Here is an 18,605-nt window from a genome sequence, read left to right on the forward strand (position 1 = left end):
ACACAAATCGTCATTCGCGTACGATCACATGATCTAATTTCCCAGGCAAAAACTATAAAAGCCACTCCTTCCACCCCCTCAGGGGAGTCTCCTATCATCTGCCGGACATAATGCCGTCGCTTGTCATCACCGACTCGGACCTTCTCAGACGTCTCCGCGCTCAGTCGCGAACATATATAAAACTGTGCCTAATTGGATACTAATCTCCCCATCGAGGAAATCAAGTTTAACTCTCTAAGGAACTAAATTGAGGTATGAACCGCAAATGTAAGCTCTCTCTCGACCCCTACGCGCATTAGGGACTGTAGTTAGAGATTTTGTAGTTGTGTCCATTGTTATATCTTAATAAATCTTGTTGTTATTGTTAAATGGTCTCCTCTGTGTCTCGAAGATCACTTCGCCTTATCGTCGACCCCATCCGTCTCTCCTCTTATCCACTCGCGTAACACGTAACGCGTAACGATCAGAAACGAACAGCCATCCTTGACAAGTGAACCGGAAACAGGAGATACGACATCCTCCTACCTACCCGTTTCACATATTGGTGACAATTGAGAGGGGTTGCGACTCTTTCGGACCCCCCCGTCGTCACATAATTATTTTAACTAGATTTGTCACAACTGTTAGACACAGAAGACCATTTCGATTTCAATGAAGGATATTATATGGAGTAACAGTGGTCTTCTGTGTCTAACAGTTGTGACAAATCTAGTTAAAAAAATTAGATAGAATAGCCAATTACAAGAAAAAAAAACAAGAATTTACAGCTTTCATTCAATATAGATTATGAAAGAAAAACAAATAATTCAATTATTATGAAATTTAATCAATCACATCTAGGAATAAAAATTATTCTGTTCTGAGATGATCAATCAAATATTCATATACTGCAACACAAAAAAAGCTTCATATAAAAATAGTATAAATTTGGATAGTTTGAAGCTAGTATATTTCATCTTTCCAAAAATATAAAAAAAGCATATAACCAGATTTATAGGATGGGGATTTCACTATCTGGACAAGTTCTGTAACCTCATTGGGGCATGGGTAAAATTGCCTTGTTTTACACTGTCTAAGCAGGCGACTTCATTTAACAAATTTAAAGTGATTAAAGGAGTGAAAAAGAAACTAAAGAAAAAAGATATGATATTGTCAAAGAATACAGATTATTAAAGAATGCTAATAATTTACCCTTGGTAATTTGAACTTTTTTGGATTTGTCTTGATGCTTGAACTACAGACTTGACTAGAAACTTTGACTAACTGAAAATCACAATAATTAAGATAAATTTGAATTTTCAAAGTTCTCTCTCAATATCATAATATTGTTTAGGATACACAACACTTAAGGTTACACTTTTATTAAAGTCCATTTTTCAAAAATAACAGATACCAAATTAATCAATAATTTGACTAATAACATTTATGCTCATCAAAGAAGCTTTTTACATTATTTAATTCCAGCATAACCAAGTATCTTTATATACAAAATACACTAAGATAAAATTTATTTCCAATTCATTAAGGTTTTGCATAAGAATTAAATCTACAATTCACACATCACTTTGAATATTTGATGTAGATGAGACCTATTGCATCAATTTTATACTTAATTCGTTTAAAGTAATTAGAACAAAAATGTGTCCAAGTTTGCTCTTGCCGTAGTGGCACTCCTCCCTGCCATTCCAGCTGTTAAACTTATCCCCATCCAGTATAAAAACATTTCTGAAAATAACTTTTGAGTTAACATTCTTTCATCCATTCCGAATTATTTTTAATTTTCATTAATTTCCATTATTTTTTAATTTTACTATTAACAGACAGACTATTGTAAATTATTTTGGTCAGGATGACCAACCTCATTTCTTTTGAACAGCAGCTCAGGTTGACATGAAAATCTTTTCATGTAGACCCGAGGAAGATCTCAACTAAATCAAAAACATTCATCTTCAAACTTTTGTTTATCATTAAAATATACTGGAAATGAAAAAAAGGCTCTAAGTTGAATGAGGTTTTTATTAGTATTACTTTGCAGTCTAATCTGCTGCGAAGTTATTTCTCAGAAAGCTTGAATATTAATAAAAATTTTAAAAAATTCACTAAGAATAAAAGTTTTATTTATTTTTGTTAGATTTTATTGAATACAGAATTTTCAATACCTAAAATTCAACATATTCCTATATAGATTTATAAAAATTAATTTTATCAGTAAAATACTAAAATAAAAGAACAAAAATATCATTTAGATTTAATAACTATTTACAAATTATGTATACAAACTTTTAAATGGGCAAGATGATATTCCAGCAAAATTTTTGCATTGGTAATACTTTCCATAGTTCCCACAAAAACAAATGGCACCTGCATCCCTTGAATGTGAAATGGTGTTACTATTTCATCATATTGCTTGAAAGAAAAATAAATAAATAAAAATTATGTTAGCCATTCTAAAGAAATTAATATAAAAAACTGAAATATTGTTAAAAGTAATTGTTTGAATACAATCAAATAATTATGAATATTTAATGAGAATTAACTATATATAGAAAATTTTGCATTTGATATTATTGAAAAAATATTCTTCAATATGTATCAAATATTTATTGGAAAATATAAATAAAAATAATCTCACAATCCAGTCTCTCTTCCCCAAGTTAAAAATGGAGTAATGAGTGCATTTTATTGGTTCAAAACATTTCTCACTCAAATATAATACTTGAATTTTTCCACGATTATACTAAAATCGATAACTTTACTTTTTATTAATTCTTTATTACAGGTATACCTCACCTTACGTCGGTAATTGGTTCCAGGAGAGGCGACATAAGTCAAATTTACTTGTGTAGTTACGACGTAGGTCGAAACTACGGTGGAAAACGCCAATAATGAGCACTTAAAGACCGCTTAATAAGACGACAACACAAACACAGATGTTTTCTTGTTTCGTTCTCTAGGATTTATGATGATTATATTAACATTTACTGTAAATGTACATATTTTAATATGATTTTGTGTGTTTTTAATGCTTTTCTAGTGATATTACAACTTCAATATTTGTGGCAGATGGATGTAAAGTCAAATAAAATGACAAACTTGATTTTTATTTTTCCATATACTTTTTTGACAAACGACATAACTCAAGGTATTTGAATAACGACATAACCCGTATTTGAAATTTTTTACTTATGCATCTGTTTTATTGCATATATAAATTTCCTAAATTTGAAGTTTTAAATAACCAAACTCTTATTAAAATAATCATCACTCAATTTAATATTTCTTAATTGATTTAGATGTGAATAAACCAAATGCTAACAGTAGGCAATATTATTCTATACTATTTTCTGGCTAAAAAAATTAAATCACAATATGTTTTTTTCCACCTAAAATTTAATTATACTTTTAATTAACATCAACATCAGCATTTTCATCTAATCAATTAAAGATTCTTAACTATTACTTTAATCTGAAACTCAAATTGAAAGAGAAAAAATTCACGAAGACAAAAGACAAAAAACACTTGTAAATTCTATCAGTAAGTCAAAATAAAATATTTTTTTATCAAGATTTATTATCGCCACTTTATTGTTTAATTTTTAAATGATAATTGACTTATATTATTTAACTATAAGATCATCTATATTTCGTTCATTCACACATGAATTTAATACATCATCACAGACAGCTAAATTGTATGGTAACGGGATCTGTGTCGGTCCTAAACTTCATGAAATAGTCTTGAAATAAATACACAAATTTCTAAAATAATGGGTATTGTTTTTCTTTGTAAGTATGCAAATGATTAATAATGTATGATAAAATTTTACTATTTGTATTGTAATTCCATGAAGGCGGCATAGTCGATATGATTATACATATATGACTAAAAATTGTTTTATTACCATTATATGGTTTATAATATTGGCTCTAACTGATATTCTTTTCTACTTATTGTTTTATCTACATAATAATTGTTTAAATTACCTAGATATAACTATAATTAGAAAAGAATATTAATTAGAACATAAGCAATAAATTATTATAAACCATACAATGTTAATAGAACAATTTTTATTCATACATGTCTAATTTTATTAAATGTAATGCCTTTTGAATGGATTTACAATATAGACGACTAGACAAAGCAACAGACTTGTCTATACAAAAAGAAATAGCAAATATAATATATAAAGTATTTTTAAAACAATTATCCATATAAATTATTAATGAAATGGGATAAAAAATTTTAATATTACTCTTAAAATTGTCTTATTAATAATAATACCTACATAACATTTACATATATTAAAGCTTTTGAAAGTCTTCAAAACATAATTAAAATTTAAAATTTATTTCTGGAAGTAATAATATAAATCAAGTATTATTTTATTCAAAAAGAAAAATAGTGTAATTAAAATATACAATTTATATTATAGACAGGCTAATGCAATATATAAATTTAAATTAATAAAATGGATAGCTATTCGTATTAGAGAAATTGCTGGACCATTAAAATGTAGAATTAAAGAACATTTAACAACGATAAGATTTTAAAAAATATGGTGAAGTATTTGCATACAAAAACACATGAATGTAAATATAAGTGAGCAATCAGTTAAAAATGTTAAATATGTAAATGCACTAAAATGTCAATGGTATAATTGCCAATGATTGGTTCAATTTCTCACACATTGTTTTAAAAAAACATATCAAGTTTGTTCCTTTTCTTGGGAGTATTTCCTTAATTTTTACGGCAATTTTAAAATGTCAATTGTAAATTTGATTAAAAAAATTAATTTACTTTCAATTTAATAAACTTTTATTGTATAAGAATCAATTTCTCCCATTACACGAGGGTTAAAACACAAAATTTTAAATTGGTATAATAATAATGTTGTTATAACAGTTTCTCATACATTTTCTAAACACGAGAAAAGTAAAATTGCATTAATCTTGTGTAATAAATTTTTGAAAATATTTATACAAATTGAATATTGTTTTGATATCAGAACTGTGAAAATGTATACAAAAACTTTTCACCTTTACAAAATTCAATTCTTAAATTGATTTTAGTACTGAATTTATGTACGACACTCAAACACCTATTGTATTTGTGCATTAAGTTAGTCATTCAGAAGCTTTGTGGAAAATGCCCGATGGCTGTTCTTTGTAAGACAACATTAAAATACTACTTTTTGTAAGGGACACCAGGCAAATATTTGTCGTGTTTTCATTTAGTAAGTGGTTTAAATTTATTTTGTTACATTTGTTGCTTATTGAATATTTTATTTATTCTATGGTCTGATAATAGTTTGTATGCTGACAGATATAATAAAGTTTGAATAAATGTCCCGATGCTCGTCGTCTTTCGACGAGATGAAGATACAAGAAAACATTACAAGGTATAAAGAGTATCCAAAAGTAAATTAATATTAGCATTTTCGTGCTTTTCCAATAGTTTACTGTTTCTAAGAAATAAAATAAATAATAAATCATAAATACTATAGTCAGAAATTAATTTGAATACATTTTTTGAATTAAAATCATATAACTGATAATCTAATCTTTACAATTCGTCAGGTTAAATATAAATACTCAGCTAAAACATTAAAAACAAATATTTCGCAATCATGGAATAAACACACATTTGTTTACTCTATGCCCTACATATCTGAAATGAATTTTATTTACTGTATAAAATATGAATAAATTGAAGAATTCACAAAATTTGAAATTATTTTATTAAAAACTGAAATCATAGAAACAAAAACTTGACAAATTTTGATGGCTTTTATACATTATTAAAAATAATAATAGTATTTCCTAGAAAATTCCAACAAATTCTTGCTTTAAATGCTGGTTTTTTTTTTGTTGTTGTTTGTAAAGAATTATGAATTTAGGCCCCAACCAATGCTGAATTCTATCAGGCTAGACAAGGCTATATTACTAAATAAATTACGCAACTAATTTGGCACTAGAGGGAGGCGTTAAGTGCCATCTCTTAGTAACTTTAATAATTATAATTTTTTATTAATTAATTTAAATAATTTAGAACTACTGGAAGAAAAAAAAAATCAGCCCAAAGTGGGACTCAAACCTACAACCCCTGCTTACCGTGCAGATGCATTGACAGTTACACTATCCAAATCTCCAGTCCGATCTCCTCTTCCAATATATATAAGCTTACGTTATAACTAAGGTTTGGATTTTTGAGTGCAGTTTTAGAATGAATCGGGTGCTCGTTTGGGTGCTTTTAAATGCTGTATTATTAAGACAAAGATGAGCATTGTAATTTACAACAGTAACCATTTCAATGTTCTTAAAAGTGAAGTTTTCTCGTTTGGAGGATAGAATATCTTTATATAAGAAAAAAGATTTTTTATGTCGACCGATACTAAGGGGACATGTTTCAGTTTTACTCAGAATTCTAGTTCAGTGCAATCCAGAATACTTTTCAAATTGGGATTTTTTGATAAACTAGATTTGACTTTGTCCAGGGCAAAACTGTCCAGTACATCAAGCGCCTGACTTACAATATTTCACTGATCCTGCATTACAGTTCCACGTCTTTCCAGCTCGTTGATTTTATGCACCAATAACTTGTGCAAATGCATGGAGTAGAGCTCTGTGGTCGCTACTGGATTGGCGACCAGTTTCTTGACACTGTCGACGGCCACAGAATCACCGGAAGGAAGTTCATTGATAAATGCATTAATTTTCTCGAAGTTCTCTCAGTAGAATACCACACTGTTTATCCAAGACCTCCAATGGATGACCAGATATTAGAGTTCGTTGAGTTCGTATTTTCAAGTTGGTACATTTTGAACAACATTGATTGTAAATAACACCTGGTCAGTGGTGCAACAAGAATGTTCAGCATGTACCGTTTCGTGGAATCCATTGTTTCTTCCAGTATAAACATTACAGGATTGTCTCCAACAACGTCCAGGTGCCCCTATAAATATATGCTTGAAATTCCTCTTTTTTGTTTGCCTTCTCTATGCTTTTCCAAACTTGTGTGTCGCCTGATTTTTGTTTCTTGATGTTTCACATCAACTGAAATCACATAATTGCAAATGGAACAGCAAAGAACTTTTCCATCTGTGCATACGCCTTCATCTTTAATTAAACTTATTTGCTAAAATGTTTGGTTTAGATGCGGACAATTTTGCCATTTTTTAATGTCGCCGACACCGAACAAAAGATTGAAACTGTTGTGCTCGCAAGTCAGAGTAAGGTGACCTCAATACAGAATTTTCTAGATTGTTCTTTTCTTAGAAAAGAAAACACGTGTTCCAGATTTTCAGTGAATCTGTTTACATTCTTAAAACAACCCTAAGGCTTAGTTGTTTAGTCCAGAAAATTCCGCTTTACCCCCTTTTCGCTCAACAAAAGAAGATAGTAAGCTAATTATCATATTTTTTTCAAATTTAACAGATTTGGTTTTTCCCCCTCAAGTGAATGAATAAAAACCACAAAAAAAATAATTGTCAACATATTCTTTGAAAATGTATAAAAATGGGAAACTGAGTGCGATTTGGTTTGCGATTTGGGTGCTAAATAATTTGACAATGAGTGGGCCTACTGCACTAAAACCAACTTAGTTTGTCTTTTTACACTCTGCCCCTTTCAAAAATTGAGTGGGTGCGGCACCCAAAAGTCCAGGCCTTAGTTATAACCATCAACAGTTATTACAATTACAAATTGTAGTTCAGAATTTAGAACTATTTAATGCATTGCTTGCATGAATAAGACACAAGTTTCAACATTGATTTCAGTACTATCAGAAATAAATGTTCATATGCAGTAATCACCAGCCAATTTTTTGAAATTTTCAAACTTATGATTACACACATCATTTACAATAAGTACTGTTTATTTGCATACAATGTCAAAGTGACAATAATTCATACGATAATGCATGGCTATTAGATTTTTTTTTTTAAATTACCTGGAAAAGTCATCAATTTCTAGTATCAGTTCATTCAACTACAAGTGTATGATAAGAACACAGATCAAAAATAATCAAAGAACTGTCCATCATGAAGAAAAGGAAAAAACATCTAAAACATGGAAAAAATCAATACTAGTTCCTATTGTTAAGAAAAACAGTGCAATAGAATGCAAAAATTATAGGAGAATTTCCCTTACTAGTATTATTGGAAAAGTTCTAATAATGATTCTGACAGACTAAAGCACCAATCAGAACTATGTTTAGCAGATGAACAAGCTGGGCTTAAGAAAGATAAACACTAAACAGAAAATACTTACTCTATAACTTATTGTAGAAAAAAGAAAAACCAAGAATGTTTATACATGCTTCACTAATTTTAGGAATGAATTTGATTGCGTAGATCAGTAAATTACATGGACAGTCATAGAATCATATGGTACAGACAAAAATTATTGATGTTTTACAAGATATGAGAATTCTGAAGCAGCAGTAAGAAATTTTGGAAATCTTGAAAATGGTTTAAGACAAGGAGAGGCATGAACAAGGCTACTCTATCTCACCATTACTATTTACCATTCATCTAGAAAGAGCTATGGACTGCATCACAGGAGATAACATAACCATAAATGGTAAAAGAATTAAAAATTTGAAGTTTTCAGATTATATTGTAATTCTTGAAATCCTAAAGACAACAATGGATACTAGTAGCAAAGAAGGATTGCAATATGTACTACAAATTAATCTTTAGAGAAAATATTTATGGTGTTTGGAGGGGATAATCATACAAATGGCGTAGAGCTAGTTGGAATGACAATTGAAAAAGTTAGAGTTCACACACTTGGGAAGAAAACTAACTGAAAATTTAATACATTGACAAGATAAAGACAAGAATTGCAAGGGTTTTCAAATCTTGAAGTAATGGACAAGATATGGATATGTCAGAATATTACATGTTAGACAAAGCTAAAAGTCCTGAATAGAAGTATTTTCAGCAGCATATTATATGGCTATGAAATGTGGTTGATACATAAGAAAAAAGAAAGAAGAAAGAAAAAAAAAAGAAGACTTAGCCTTTGAAAAAACTGCTACAGAAAGAGACTGAGAATAAACTGGCAAGACAAAGTAAAATATTCATAGAAGAATCTAGAAGATATCTATATTCTTGTAAGAATTAATTTTTGCAGTAAAGTCTCATTGAACAAATCTGCAGAATGAAGAATAAGAGGGCTTAAGATGGTTACTTTCGGAATAAGGGAAGGAACAAACAAAAAAGGAAAACCCTACAAAGAATGGTTTAATGACTAACAAATAGTGTAATGCCGACTACACAAATTTATCTAAAGCACTCTTGCCGGAAGAGAACAGAAAAAGTTGGTGGTGGAAACATCAGACTCAAACAGGCATTGGACCCATGAATGACAACAATTAATTTAGTTAGGAATTTTAATTTTTAATGACAATCATTTCATAAAATCAAAAAATTACATTGGTTAATTGAAATTGCTGAGTAACACTAGATAAATTGTTACTTTTTACATATGTCGCTTTTACACTGAATTCAAATAGTATTAGGTTGTAAAAGTAAAATTTAGACATTTTGAAAAAAACTTTATTGACAATTAACTGAACAACAAGGATTACAGTTTAGCATGATAGGTAATCACAATCAATATCAATCACATCTTGTCATCTTGCTGTAAACTTTATCCCATGAGCACAGAATGACTGAAACTTTTCTTTAAAAAAAGCCTCAAATGTCTGTATTGTTATTGGAACTGTATATTAGCAATATGCTTCTGCAAGACTTAAAATAGGTGATAGTCACCTATTGGTGTCAAGTCTGGGCTGTGAAGCAGATGAGGCAGAACCTCCCAGCCTATAATGGCCAGCTTCTCTAAGGTCATCTTTGCTCTATATGTTGGTATGTTTTTGTGGTGGTATTGGACTTTGTCCATTTTTAGATGAATTCTTAATCTTGGTGTTCAAACAATCCAGTTGTTCACAGTAGAGTTTTTCATGACAATGTTGATGGTTGGAAGCAGCTCCATCATCATGACATCAAACAAATGCAAATCATCCATCACCTTCTACACTGTTGGCCCTTTGACATGTGCAACAGCTGACTGACCTTTGTTTACCCATGAATGCTTCAACATTTTGCACATGAAATCATGACTCTGTTGCATTGTGACCACTTTTGAAGTGGTAAAGCAACAAACAGCATATGAATGTGTTCTTTTGAAAGTTTCATATTGTCAGACATTGCTAATGTGTCTATTTCCAATAAAATGTAATAAAACATCCTTTGATTACTCTACTTATATACCCACATCAAACTTTCTAAAACATTTTTTTATGGTTGTTTTTAGAAAAAACATTGAAATGTCTAAATTTCATTACCTGATATTATCTATACATAAAAAAAGCTAAATATTCAGACTTTAGTACTTACAAGAAAAGTAATGTTGCAACCTTTTCAAAATCGTTGACCCGGACAATAGGTTTGTTCCAACACAAGTCCCTGACTGGTTTGAATTTGAAACTGTACGAGACACGCGTAATGTCATTTTACAGCCAAGAACTGAACAATGCGCATGCCAATTTTAAGCCAGTTAGGGACTTGTGTTGAACAAACTTAATATTTAACAGAGATATTTGCAAGTTAGAATTTTAAAAGTACATTTTCTGTCACTTTTAGCCTAGGGATAAGTTTGGGTGGGGTATGAAGTTAAAGTCTTTAACCGTTAAAATAAAAATACAGAGTAATTCAAAAGTCACAGAAATTTTTAAAAATTAAAAACTCACAAACTATTTACACAGTTTTCACAGCAATGCTTAGAAAGGAGTGGGATTTTTTTGTGTGTAATAAATATTTTAGTACCAAAATAGTTACATTTCTTGCCATAGATGACACTGTAGGAAACTGAAAGCATTTGTAATTTGTTAAAATAAGAATAAAAAAATTAAAATATTCTTAGTGTACGCTTAGTAACAACTACTGAAATTATGTAATCTTATCAAGTGTTTTGCAAATATTTTTATAAATTTATTTTGTTTCACCATAATTTCATAATTTCTATGAAACTGGACAAATTAATAATTAATCTGGACCATGAATTTAAAAACTGGTTTGTCCGGGTGAAAACTGGCATGGTGGCAACACTAAAGAAAAGAATCTTCTCTTATATTCAAAGATTTACTTTTGCATATTTATAAGATATGTAAAAATCTTATGCAAACAGCAAATTCAAATCTAATAGTTTGAATTTCTTCTTCATATAAATAAGAGCTGTACCAGTCTGAACAGTAAGATGGATTGAATTATTAGAAAATTTACACAAAATATTTATGGTGAATATATCTATTGTGAAATGGTTATGAAAATTCTGAAGTTTCTTTCTTAGTAAAATCTAGTAGTGGATCTCTTAGACTAAAGTTAACTGTTTTTGTACATTACTCTGAGATAAAGTTTTATCTTAAACATATAAAGTTAATATTATTATAAAAAGTTTTGCTATGTTTTGCTTAGTACTGTATAAAAGATGAGTTTTAAGGCATAAACACCTTGAGACTTGGGTGTTCCAATTCCACTTTTAAATCAATAATATAAAAACATTCTAGTTCCTGTTGCAAAAATGTCAAGACAAGTAAAAATAAAGTGTGTTTTAATATATATTTAAGAAGTATTTTTGACATTTATTATTCCTTCCCTTACAGTGCAATAATCAGTGCAGTTGGTTATCAGACTACTCTAAGGAAATTTAAGGAAGTTGGTCTAACTCAGCCATCTTATTTCATTGTTTGACAATGAATTAAAGTGACTGTATTGATGATGCTATTGAACAGTAATGTATGGCTGCACATTAATCATGACAAGAGAAATCTAAAAAAATCTCCACTATATATGTGTTTGCTGTTCTGTGTGTGTGCACGCACGCAACAGAACTCCAATTAACAGAGATTCTGCATTATCAAAAACAACCTGTAAATGATTACACTACTTTTCTTATACTATAATTCATAAAAACAGTTTAAAATGATCATATGTATTACAAAATAATTTGTTTGTGTTAATTATATCATTTTAACATAGAAAATTGTGAGGCCAGTTCATGGAAAAAATTAAAAAAGAACATGCTTGGATTCAAAAATTCAAACAATAAGTTTAATTGTTTTGAACCTATCGCCGAATTTTTGAATCTGAGATACAAAGCCAAATTGGGTATGAAAGGTTGCATTGAGAATAAAATATGGCTGGTTACACTAACAAGATTAACTGAACAACAAATTTTACCTACTATGATAGAATACCTTTGAGTCTATCCAAATATTTCATTACAATTAATCACCTCTTACATGCATTTTTATCAAACCATAAAATTGTCACAGACAAACCAAGAGACCTTAAACATAGGCAAACCAACAGACTTAACCCCTTGATAAAACCAACATTTCAACCTCAATCTTCCAAGCTTAGAAAAAACTTCAAATCCCTGTCATATTTGTGAAAAATGAGATATAAATACATCGTACTAACCTTATAATGCTTTGCAGTTATTTTGGAATGTAACAGAAATGTTTTTGGTCCTAGGACCTTCTTCGGGTGAAATTCTAGAAAAAATTTCTTTCTGGTGCACTTAGGGTTCCATTTAGTTCTGATGCTTCTAATTTTGAATTTACTTTTTAAAATTCCAAATCTCTAAAAATGTGTACCTGCGTTGGCTGTTATAACACTGAGTCATACATAACTAGCCATGCCTTCGATAGTTGTTTTTTGTATCTCATATGCTTTGTTTACTTTGTTACACCTCCTGCTTACAATTAGATTGGAGGATGTTCCTTCAAAAATGAGGGATACCTATGGGTAACCCACTATCAGGGGACTTAGGTGAAATAGTAGTATGTCTTTTAGAAGCCAGGATCATCACTAAGTTCTTTTCCAATATTGAAATATATAAATGATACATTGATGACATATGCATCATCTGGAGAACAAAGCCAAACATCGAAGAATTTATGTACTGTATGAATAACAATCCATATGAACTTACAACAATTGAGTTGGAACAAATCAGTAATAAAAAAGCTCAAAATAAATGGTTAGTGCAGTGTATTTATAATTAATGTTTATTGGATGGTTCTTTACTGAAAAATGAGATATAAAGGTAGATATCATTGGGGTTCTGAATGTCAAAACTAAAATAGTTCATCCAAACAAACTAATAAATACTATAAATTAAACAAAGAGAAGACAACCTTAATATGGATGTGTATAAAGAAATCAAAAAGATTGCTTTAAACTAGAAATCTGACGCAAGTACTGTACATTTTACTTATTATGTTTGATTGTCTTAGGAATGGTGTAATAGTGTGAGGAATCCACGATAGTGGGACAAATGTTTCTATTATAATAACTTAATCCCCCATTTCCTGTTCTATACACACATACACAGAAATAAACAGCAAACAGCTTCAATGAAACTATATATGAGTATTATAGTTTACATTTAAGAATTTTATAATTTTACAATTGTAAGTTCAAAAGTTGCCAAAGCAAGCAATGTTTTCCAATGTCAGGTTTGTATTTGTAACAATGCCCAGCTTCACTGTGGCAGCATTCAGTTTTTCCTTTGTATCTGTAAAATTAAACTTGGCAATTTTGAATTTTTCTCCCTTATGCAAAATTCAGCAAGGTTCCACTTTAAGCAGACTTTTTTTTTCATTTTTATTTAAACAACATACTTGGTTATGTTACTTTGACTACATTATCTTATGCTAATGGTATTAAATTGATTAACCATGACCCACATGTCCTTCAGTCTGACTTACTCCATTTATCTTCCCTATTAGAAGAGCTAACCTGAAAGTTAATATACAAAACACTGTAATCATGTGTTTTTCACTTATTAGTAATCTTTAGCTGCCCACATTCCATATTTACAATAATCCCATAACATATGTTAATTCTTATAATGACCTTCTACACTTGCTTTCAAGGGACATGTTGATAAGATTATTAAATCTCTAGCTAATCATTGTGGTATTCTTCGGCATTTTGCAAAACTATATCCACAAAAACAGTCTTACGATCCATCTATTTTGCCAATATTCAGTCTTTACTCAATTACTGTCTGCCAATATGGGCTAAAGCTGTCTCATCCAGTTTACAAAAATTTTTAAAGTATTTAAAGTACGAAATATTTTATCTAATTAACTCTCCAACTTTCCTTTTACCCCTAATGCTAATGTGGCTAGGTCCAAATTGGGAATTCCCAGTTTTACTGAATGTATCAAATACTTTGACTGTTTACTTTTATACAAATACTTCCAGAGTCCCATCAAGCATTACTCATAACCAAACTTGTTTTTTTTTTTATTGGTCTATTCAGAATATGCGATGTATGAGACAATCTCTACATGAAGATTTTCTACATTTTAAACACATTTGTAAACAGTTACATTACAATATATAATCTCTTGTTTTTTATATATTTTTTATCATGTTTATTGATTTTTATTCTTTGTTATGGGCATTATTTTTGGGGAAGGATATAAATTGTCTTATGACATTTCCTTTTGTATATACAAAAAGTAAATAAATTTTTCTTAATAAACTAATCAGATAAAAATGTACATATTCACTAAACTGAATGTTGTACACTTATTTCTAATAAAAGTTAGCAAATAATCAATTGTATAAGAAATTAAAAGAAAAAACTTTTTAAAGATAAATCATTTATATGAAATTACATTTACCTTTAAAAAATTCCATTTGAAATATTACACTTTCAATATTAATATTTTAATTTATGAAATTTAAAATTATCATAATCTTATAATGTTGCATTTATATTATTATGTATTTATATATAAAATTTTCAAATGTTTACATTCTTTAAAAATAATTATTGATAAATGCATTGATAATAGTCATGGAAATTATTTTTAATACAGTGGACCCTCGATATAACGCGCATGTCGGGCAGGAAACAACACCTGCATTATAAGGTGATCCACATTATACCGAGCAGCACGGTGTAACACGGTTCACCTCTTTACTTTAGCAATAATGTCAAGCTTTTCTTTCACACTGTAAGCTTTTCATGCATACAATAATTAAACATTATTCAAAATACATTCAGGAACTCAATACATACACAATTACTCAAGACGCAGTAACAATAAAATGCCCTACTCACTAATGCCACACAGACCTATATAAACGTGTTTCAGCTTATCGCCTGCGCAATAACCGAGTGCGAAGTATAGTGAGCAGCACTATAACGAAGGTCCACTGTACATCATTAGACTAATGATGTATTAAATGTGATTACAACTACAATTATTAAATAATCTATTTTTATAAATTGCCAAAATTTATATATATTTAAACTATAGTAGATAAATGCCCTTATCCTGTCATTGTCTTGTAAGAATTTGAAATCTGGAATATAACCAAACAGTATCTACGACAAACAACTCTCAGATAATATCATTTCAAAAATATGTGGCCCAATCAAAAAACCAGAAATGAATGGAGAATCAGAATAACAGTAAATTATAACACCTAAACAGAGAATATCTGTAAATATTTAAAAATACACAGACAGATGGTTAGGACATATCAAAAGAATGAAAGATACTAAAGTATGTAAAAAAATATTTAGCAGGAAAGAATGGCAAGGAGACCAAAAGAGAGACAAAGCAAAATATGATTAGATGATATGAAAGATCTCAAACATCATGGTAAAAATAACTAAAAGTAAGTGAAGACAGAAGTGAAGAAAGGCTTCTACAATCAAGAATTCAAAAGAATCAGAATGCTGAATGATAACAGAAAAATGTAAATATACAATCGAATCTCAATTTACATGTCACTGTGGCACTAAATTAAGTGCAGTGCTAAATTGAAAAACCTCAAACTAGTGAGGCCTACATAAGAATTATATACAGAAATACGTTAAGTTTGAAAGTTGAAAAGTCATAGATTTTGATGACGACAATGGCATCTGTAATGCAAAATCATTTAATTTGAGTAATTCATAGATATTAAAGAGTTCTTTTATATTCAAAAGGGTCTGTTTATAAGTATTCGTCGATTCCTTAAAAGGACGATGCAATTTAGGTGTGTGCTAAATTGAAAATCATTTATGTATTAGACTTGTTTTTTATTATATGGCACATGCACATACTCCAATAATTATGCATATCTTAGTTCAGTAGTACACAAAAAAAATTTTTGTGCATCAACTTTTTAATATATATCTGCATTCTAACAATTACCTGATTGCATATGTAAACTATTTAAGAACATGGCATCTCTATGTGGTTTATTTATATTTTACATTAGCAGATATATAGGTTATGAAAACAGGAAACTTTGTACACAAGGTTCAACAAACAAAAAACCGCTCAATTAGTTATCAAAATTATCTAAACAATTTTGGTAATTTTAATCAAGCAGTCTTTGTTTAATAAAGATAGTGTTACTTTACGAAACATTAAAATTTAAAAATCGTGTTTCTTTTATTCGTAATTTTTATTTTACTATTTTACTTTTAACTGTTCCAAAATTTGAAATAGAATATATATTTTATTAAATATAACAATAACTGTATAGCTAAAGCAAAAACAAATTTAGTTTGTCTCCTAAACACTATAAAGCAGTGTTTCTCAAACTTTTTTGGACCGCGACCAACCTTCTGCACTTAAAAATTTCAAAGGACCCCCGAAGAATAAGTGTGTGTCGAAAAACATCCCGGAGGGAGGGGGTTAGGCTCGTATTTAAATATTTATATTATTTTTATTATTTATATGTGCAATTTATTTAAGTAAAAATTATTTTATATATTTTTTATTTCTATTATTTCTAAACATGAATCCATAGTAAATTTATAAAATATTTGAAAAAATTGATCTGGCATCAATTTTTCAGCGACCCCCAAATATTTTTCACGACCCCCACTTTGAGAATCACTGCTATAAAGTGCAGACACTCGGCAATCTTCATCTTAAGTTTAGTTCAGTTCAACTGAAATAAACTTAAGATGAAGATTGCCAAGTGTCCGAGTGTCTGCACTTTATAGTGTTTAGGAGACAACAACAATTACCGACACGGTTTCAAATGCATTAAAAAAAGAAAAAAAAAAAGATTTAAAGATGTTATTACAAACTCTTAACATAAATACATATTATATACAATAAAATTTGATACATCAAAATTTTATAAAAATTAATCAATATTTGTTTAATTAGAATGTATGAAATGCAGAAGTTTAACTAACTTTCTTTGTTGTGTAACTTTTTAAAAATAGCTTCAATTTCATAAAAGCATCAAAACCAGAATGACACATTATTCGGAGATTAATTTTATTATATACATGGAAATTAATTCAATGTCATAAATTTAGTTTTAATAAATGCAGTCAAACCAAACAATCATTTATATTCACATCTTAATAAATGAAAATTACTACTTATGAATTCTAACTTATACCAAAAATGAATAAATTTCTGGTATAGCTTGATTTATTAAAATTAACTTATTAAATCACATTAACCTTTCTACAGTGGGTTAGTCAGATATGAAGCTACCACAATGTTGTGGAGAATAAATGTGAGAAATTTTTTACGAATCTCTCACGTTTTTCTCGTTTCTGTTTCAAAAAAAATTTTTTAAACAGTGTCTAGTAAAGAAAAATCTTTTTTTATTGTCACGTAATTCCTTTTTTACGTGAATTTTTTTCCGCGGTAATTTTTGGCTAGTTTTTGGCGATATCCGCAAAATTTCTTTGCGGACATAGACATCGTTCACCACTGCTACGTGATCGCCCTTGACGGATACATCCGTTCGATCACTGCAGAGTGGTTAACATTTAAATTATAGATACAATTTCACAAAAATTAGCATTTTTAATTTATTGCTGTAAATCACATTTGAACATAGAATTTTTCATAATGAAGACTAGAACAACTTTATTGACAGTTTCTTAATTTTAATTTGTCTGAGCTTAAAATTTAAAACTTACTTCTTCCTTTAATGTCTGATTCTCGTTGTCACCTTCAATTTTGACACGAACTACGCCAGATTTATCTACTATTTCTTGGATTATGCGGCCATTTTTTCCAATCACTTTGCCTACATTGATAATTATAAACGTAATACTTTTATTAACAAATTATAAAACAAAATTTTAATATATTAATATTTATTTTCACATACCAAGTTACTCATAATTAACATTAAGTGATATTGAGACTTCTGTAATTTTTTTTTGATAAAATAATACGTAATTCAAAATTCTATCATAACAATAAAAATAATAATGTTTAAATATGTCTTATTTAAATTTTCTAAAAGTTATATCTGTATACTTTTAATTGACTCATTTTATAAATCATCTATTATCTGTTAAAGTTATTGAGAACAAATGTGTGAAAAAAAATTAAATACCCTAGTAGAAAAATATGAATAATAATTTTTATGTTACTTTACTTAAAATTAAAAACACTTTCTAGTAAATAAATTCAATAAAATATGAAAATTTCTGCACCTAATGCATATGGGTGATCAAATAATTATATAAACTACTGACTAAGAATACATAACTTCTTAAATAAAATCCAATTTTTTACTAGTATAAGATGGCAA

General features: G+C 29.0%; 1 protein-coding gene across 1 annotated transcript in view; it reads right to left on the reverse strand.

Moving 5' to 3' along the window:
* Fmr1 (synaptic functional regulator FMR1) overlaps positions 1-18,605 on the reverse strand; it is a 104,912-nt gene that overhangs the window by 26,715 nt on the left and 59,592 nt on the right. The window contains exons 10-11 of the mRNA XM_067262547.1: positions 17,983-18,092; positions 2,281-2,406 (exon numbers count right to left, since the gene is read on the reverse strand). Of these exons, the coding sequence (XP_067118648.1) occupies positions 2,281-2,406; positions 17,983-18,092 (236 nt within the window). The remainder of the gene's footprint in view (positions 1-2,280; positions 2,407-17,982; positions 18,093-18,605) is intronic.

This window comes from Centruroides vittatus, unplaced genomic scaffold, assembly GCF_030686945.1.
Source record: "Centruroides vittatus isolate TY-2023 unplaced genomic scaffold, ASM3068694v2 contig_1033, whole genome shotgun sequence".
Taxonomy (NCBI): domain Eukaryota; kingdom Metazoa; phylum Arthropoda; class Arachnida; order Scorpiones; family Buthidae; genus Centruroides; species Centruroides vittatus.